This window comes from Vanessa tameamea, chromosome Z (assembly GCF_037043105.1).
Source record: "Vanessa tameamea isolate UH-Manoa-2023 chromosome Z, ilVanTame1 primary haplotype, whole genome shotgun sequence".
NCBI classification, from domain to species: domain Eukaryota; kingdom Metazoa; phylum Arthropoda; class Insecta; order Lepidoptera; family Nymphalidae; genus Vanessa; species Vanessa tameamea.
This window is the reverse complement of record NC_087341.1, coordinates 8,007,650-8,013,903: the sequence shown is the minus strand read 5'-3', so window position 1 is coordinate 8,013,903 and position 6,254 is coordinate 8,007,650. Positions and strand designations below refer to the sequence as shown.

General features: G+C 35.5%; 1 protein-coding gene across 1 annotated transcript in view; it reads right to left on the bottom strand.

Moving 5' to 3' along the window:
• Nucleotides 1–6,254, bottom strand: part of LOC113400672 (laminin subunit alpha) — a 28,215-nt gene continuing 21,961 nt past the window's right edge. The window contains exons 50-62 of the mRNA XM_026640322.2: nt 5,938–6,216; nt 5,648–5,861; nt 5,111–5,434; nt 4,844–5,027; nt 4,617–4,755; nt 4,196–4,428; nt 3,412–3,501; nt 2,651–2,878; nt 2,203–2,375; nt 1,811–2,050; nt 1,224–1,385; nt 890–1,121; nt 1–310 (exon numbers count right to left, since the gene is read on the bottom strand). Coding sequence (XP_026496107.1) covers nt 48–310; nt 890–1,121; nt 1,224–1,385; nt 1,811–2,050; nt 2,203–2,375; nt 2,651–2,878; nt 3,412–3,501; nt 4,196–4,428; nt 4,617–4,755; nt 4,844–5,027; nt 5,111–5,434; nt 5,648–5,861; nt 5,938–6,216 — 2,761 coding nt within the window. The 3' untranslated portion in view covers nt 1–47. The remainder of the gene's footprint in view (nt 311–889; nt 1,122–1,223; nt 1,386–1,810; nt 2,051–2,202; nt 2,376–2,650; nt 2,879–3,411; nt 3,502–4,195; nt 4,429–4,616; nt 4,756–4,843; nt 5,028–5,110; nt 5,435–5,647; nt 5,862–5,937; nt 6,217–6,254) is intronic.

Below are 6,254 nucleotides of genomic sequence, written 5' to 3'. Positions count from 1 at the left end.
AAAATTTGTGACATGTTTATTACTATTACATACATATTTTAATGCATTTAATCATTGGGGCATACGCCGATGTGTGTGTTCCTACGTGCCGCTGTGAGCGGTATTTGTACAGGAACTTCCTTTATGACTATATTCTTGATGCAGCCTGTGAATCCACGTCTGGAGCGGACTCCTTTAACCCTGGATATAGATCGTTCGTGTCCTCCGATGTATAGAGCGGATCGAGTGTCTGTTGACCCGGACTGTCCGACACAAGGGTCAGAGAAGTGACCGTCTACTCCCACGGAGACCACGTGCCGGGACTTGACCGCTAAGAATAACAAAACGCGTTTAGCACTTACGTTATTAAAATTTTAATATTTCAGATATGCTGAAAAATCTAGGGTCTACGATAAATAGAGGAAAAACTTTTAGAAAAATGTCAAGCTCAATGCTAGATAATTAGTTATTTAACAAATAGTATATAAGTGTCTTTCTGGTTGAGTTTTGGCAACGGAATCCTTTTTTCAAAGCCCACTGTAGCCCCTATAATAGTCTAGCTGGCAATTGCATTTGGCGGTATTACATCCCATATGAAATGTAATATATTTTATAGCGCCAAATATTTAAAGCCGGACTGCTACTATAACTTCATGATAGAAAAAAAAATATATATTGTTCGCACTCGGGATCATAAGATCTATTATATACGTTAGCCACAAAACGAACGATTTAGTTAAAAGAAAATAATAATGGATTCAAGAGACCAATTACGACTATTTTTCAATATTGTGTTTTTGCATTTTATTAATCTTTTTTTTTTGTAAATAATTCATGTTTGGAAACGAAATAACATGTTAGGAGAAGAATATAGCTATAATTAAAGCAGTAATCTATAAAATAATGTTACCATGTATCCTGTGCCAGTTTCCATCACAAAGTGAAAATTTGTTGCCAAGCTTGTAACTGGCGTGGAACGGGCCCTTGCCGTTTTCGACATTGGCTACAACTTCGTTCTCCAAGAGCTCCAATATCATGAAATCTCTCTTTCCGTGTACACTTAACAAAAGACCGGTCGAGTTGCGCGGCTTTATCTCCATGGATATGGAAATTTCGTAGCCCACCTTGAAGTTTTCTAGGAGCTGAAATAACATGTATTACATTACATTTACGTAATATTTTCAATATAAACAGGCCTAAATACATATAGTTTATCAAATACAATATATAAATTAACGTCTTACTTTCAAATAATTGCTGTGAATATTGTTAGAGGGGCCGAAGTAAACTCCGCTTTCCACGTTGTCAGTGCATCGAAGTGAGTTAACTCTGTACAAAATGTCGGTGACATATTGTCCGTTCATCATAAGCCCTTTAAGACAGCCCTTAAATGGCTGGTAGAATTCCTGTAACAATAATAAAAGACATAGCTGTAGTTTTAATCATCCAAAATTTAATCAGCCAAATCTACCAATCTTAAAAACTAGTCAACCTTATAAGTCATTAAAGATATTTCAGTGCGCTCGTGTGTACTCATACGTGCACTACATATTTCTCATTCTCGTAATCTAATGGGACAGCAATTTAAAACGGCAGAAGGATATTTTAAGAGGCACGAGTACAACACTGTCAACGTCATAACACCGGCAGCTGGTATTCACTAAGACTTATACAGCTTCCTAAGCTCTTGAACAATAAGGTGACTAGTGAAAATTACAAACGTCTTTAACAAATACAAACATTCATTAAGTTTATGTGATGGTACATTCCTTAAAGATATATTTTAATAAAATCATAGTCGAAGTATTTGAAGCGGAATAATAAAACTTACCATGAGGTTTTGGCTTATACTGTTGCTGATGTTTCGTAAGCCACCGTAGTAGTACGGAGGAGTTAGAACTGCGGGTGAGTCACATGTGACACTTGTTTCCCCTATCCGTTCACCATCGACTGTTAGCTTGCCGTGACCACCGTTTCTCACGAGTGTTGCTGTGTGCCACTCTGTGTCGTTGTAGGTTTGAGTCGACACTACCAAGCCAGTTTCACCGCCGCAATTGAAAGTGAAATGAAGCTGTGAGCCAAAAATATACTTTATTAATTTATTGAATACCGTTAGTTGAATATTCATTGAAGATTGTACATGGCATTTAATATTTTTTCATATTATATAAATTGAAAATTATATTTTTATTAAATCGTTTTCGTCATAATTCCGACAAATACCTTAGCCTCCTTCATATAGACGGCTAGGAACTGTCCAGGCGCGCGCTCTGCCGCCGCATAGAACACCAGCCCACCGTGTTCGTCGAAGGTGCGCAGAGTTATTGTGAGGTCGAAGCCCTCCAGTTGCCGACCTGGCAACTTCGAATACTCTATGCGACTGTCATTTTTCGTTCCTGAACAATAACGACATATGATTGTTAATTTTAGTTTTTATTTGTATAAAAATATTTCGACTATGTAAGGTTTTATTTGGCGAAAATATAATTGTTAAAGAATTAATGTATTTTAGATATTAGGTACAATAAAAATGAATTTAATATAAACTTTTGTATTATACATGGAATTTGTTTAGCAAATTTTTAGGCAAAGCATAAAAATTATCTATTATCCTAAATTATATATATATATATATATATATATTATTGTTTTTATAAATAAACAAATTTACCAAATCTGTATCCTTCATTAGGATCGCCAATACTGTATTGTGGGTCGTATGCGAGTGCACATCCAGATTCAGGAAGTGGCGGTGGTAGCCGTGTTGTGGTTGATGGTCTTGTTGTAGTGGAGGGAACAAACGGTGACTTAGTCGTTGTTTGGATTGTAGGTGGTTCACTCGCGGCAGTCGTCTCTGGTGTAGTTACAGTTGGCCCCGGTGCGTATATCAATGGTGCATCTGTTTTAAAGCCAACATACAATTTATTATTTTAAATCTTACTATATTTATTAGATCTTCAACAAGTTCACATTCAAACAGTCGACCAGGAACTTAATAGTTATGTTCATTTACTAATTAGTAAACGTATACATTTTCTAGCTATTCATCCCGACTTCATATGGTAAAATTCGTACAAGGTTACCCCAATTAATCCTCTTGAAGTTGAAATATCTAATAATTAATCCTAAGTAAGCGTCTACGTTAAAGTGCGCAGAGTAACTCAGCTAAATTTCATGTCAATCGGACCTATTTGGATTATCATCCATGTAAAACTTTTTATCAACCATGTAAACTTATAATATTACTAGCTGGACTTGCTCGTACGAAATTTAAAAAACTTTACCCGTAGCACACAAAACAAATCGTCACTCACCATTTTAACCCTCGAGGGGTGAACTAAAAATAGTTTTAATATATTAATTGACAAATTGAGTTGTCACGTTATCAATATATATTATTTCGTGCTACATAAAACATAGATCTTTGCTTACCTATTTTTGTGGTTACTTCTTGTACTGGGTCAATAAGGCTTGGCGTTGGAAGAACATCACCTTGTGTTGGGGCTGGCCACGCTCCGACGTCTGTACCAATACATTACATATATTAATATATAATTTATAATGTCTACCTTAAAAAAAAATATTATCCATACACATACCAATTGTAATCTCGTTATTTAAAAATACCTACACACATTACACGAAAACTTTTAAGAAATGCATCAGTTTACAACTTCATATATATAAAGTTTTGGAAAGGTCATGTTTAAGGCAAAGTTAAAACATCCCTCCTAGGGCACGGTATTCGTTTTTATAATAAGATTCCGCAGCTACTTTTAAGTTGGCTTATCAAAAAATTTAAAGCTCATGTTAAAAAAAACCTTGATAAATAAGGCATATTACTATAAAACGCGTGGACTTAGTATTTATTGACATACTCTGTAATTAAAATGGTGGAAAAGAGTAACTACTGAGTTTCTTGTTGGTTATTTTAGGTAGAATCTACTTTCCTAACAGGTTGTAGCTTTAAATTTAATTCAACATTTTAGCATGACCCTTTAAAAATGCTTTTATGAGCCTACTTGAATAAAGAATATTTTGATTTTGATTTTACTTACTCCTAACAAATAGTGTATTAATGTGAAAGTTTTGATTTAAGAAAACAAAAATATTAAATTTGTTCTGTTCAAACACATAAAAATGGCAATATTATATAATTCATGCCAGCGTAAAGCCTCGTGACTATATCCTGGCAAGGTCTAATCGAGGTACTGACCTGGGGGCACGCCTCCTGTCGTGGTAGTTTTCCCACAACGCCCAAAAGTAACGCTGTAGTTACCGAAGGGTTCTAGTAGGTTCAAAACTCTTCCGTTAATGGTAGCATCTGCGATGCATCCTTTGAACGGCACCTTGGACCCCACCTTACCACCAACAACGTAGCCAGGTTGTAGCCCACCCACAAACAGGACCCCATCTAATATATGGAGTGGCGCTGGAGCTGAATCCGTACTGTTGAAAACAACGTTTGACATAATTAATTTCAACAATGAAAGTCAAAGAATTAAAAAAAGTTTTGTATGCATTATACATAAGATAGTTCCAAAAATGGGGTTTCAAACTCCAGGCAGACCTTTTTATATTTATTATTATACAAATAAGATTATTCATTAACATAGATTATTGTTCCTAGTACGCACCTAAAGTAGTCGAAATCATCCACGACGAGTCTTAAAGCTTTACTACTGTGGGTTACAGTGACTACATGCCACTGCGAATCATTGTACGTGCTCAGTCCTGTGTCGAGGGTTTCACGTTGACTCATGAGGACCAGAGTTCCTTTAATTATAAGGGAATTAAAGTTAAAATTAAGTTAAATAAAAATTGAATGTTCTTAAATTAAACAGTAGGTGTCTTTAAAACATACCTCTGATGAGGGAAAGGGATATACTATCCGCCCTGGCCATGGTTACAGTTCGACTCACATACACAAAGAGCAAACCGTCTGCACTGGACGTTTTGAACTTCAGCGTCAATTGTAGGTTCTCCGTAGTTATATCTACGAAGCGAAGGTAACTGTTGTCTCCCGACAAAGAAACGAGTGATGCAAACTAGGAAAAAGGAAGAGATGATTTTTAACATACGATTACATTCATTGTAATACGATAATTTATAAAAAAATATTCTTATATACCTGACATCCATAAGCTATTCCAACTGATTCAACATTTTCACTCAAATCTATATTAACACCATCTATACTAATTTGTCTAATACATCCGTCAAAACCTTTATTGGTCACATGTATAATGTCCTTGTTGTTTCCTCCAAAGTTCATTGTGTCTAATGCAGTAATTTCTTTAACGTCTGACGTCGATACCATTTTTATTATTTCATTGTCAACTCTAAGGGAACATGAAGTGAAATATCTGCCAGCGTCGAGTCTATGCCATTTACCATCATTGTATGTTTTCGTAGTACCAATAATAACCATATCGTCTGGATTGCCGAGTGAAACCTGTAATAAGAATTAAAGCGTATAAAACCGATCAAGTACAAACTTGAAATGCGAAGGTCTTTGGGAAAGTGCCATAAAAATTTCATCGGTGGCATGGAAGTGGTTGTATTGGCATCCATTGAGTAATATATAAAGCGATATTGTAAAGGTTGCTAGGAATTCGCTAATATTAACATAAAAATGAACTATAACAGTTCATTTTTATTAACTTACCTGTAGATAGACATGTCCATCTTGCATTTGTATAGAGAAGAAATGTTTATCTTCTCCTACCAAATATATCAGACCATCTGGAGCATATGTCCTAAAGAATAGCAAAACTTGATTTTTCTGAGATCCAAGGTATCCTCGGCCTGGCATTATAACGTGAGATCGCCCATTAAATCGATATTCTTGAGGGCCCGATTGTGATGATATTAACTTGTCCCTATTAACAAATAAAAATCAGTTTGAACAGGTTTATTCATTGAAATATTTTATTTAAATATATTCAATTATTTTACCTTTGTCTAGCTCCCTTTAGATTGGCAGCATTAACAAAGTTCCACAGTCCAACGGGGGTGTCGCCTATCATTAGTTCTTCAATTTGACCTTCGAATGCTGGGAAACTAATACCCTGCAATTTGGCGTCTGATGGTACTCCTCCAACATAAAGTTTTGATTTTTCTCGATCCAAATTAAATATAGTATGTTGTCCTGGTAATACAGCTTCTTTGTCATGGATTTTATCAGTACCGTTGTCGAGACTTTCGCGTATTGATAACTTAACATTGCGCCCCACTCTACAACAGAATAAAAAAGATAGATAAAATTGACTTCG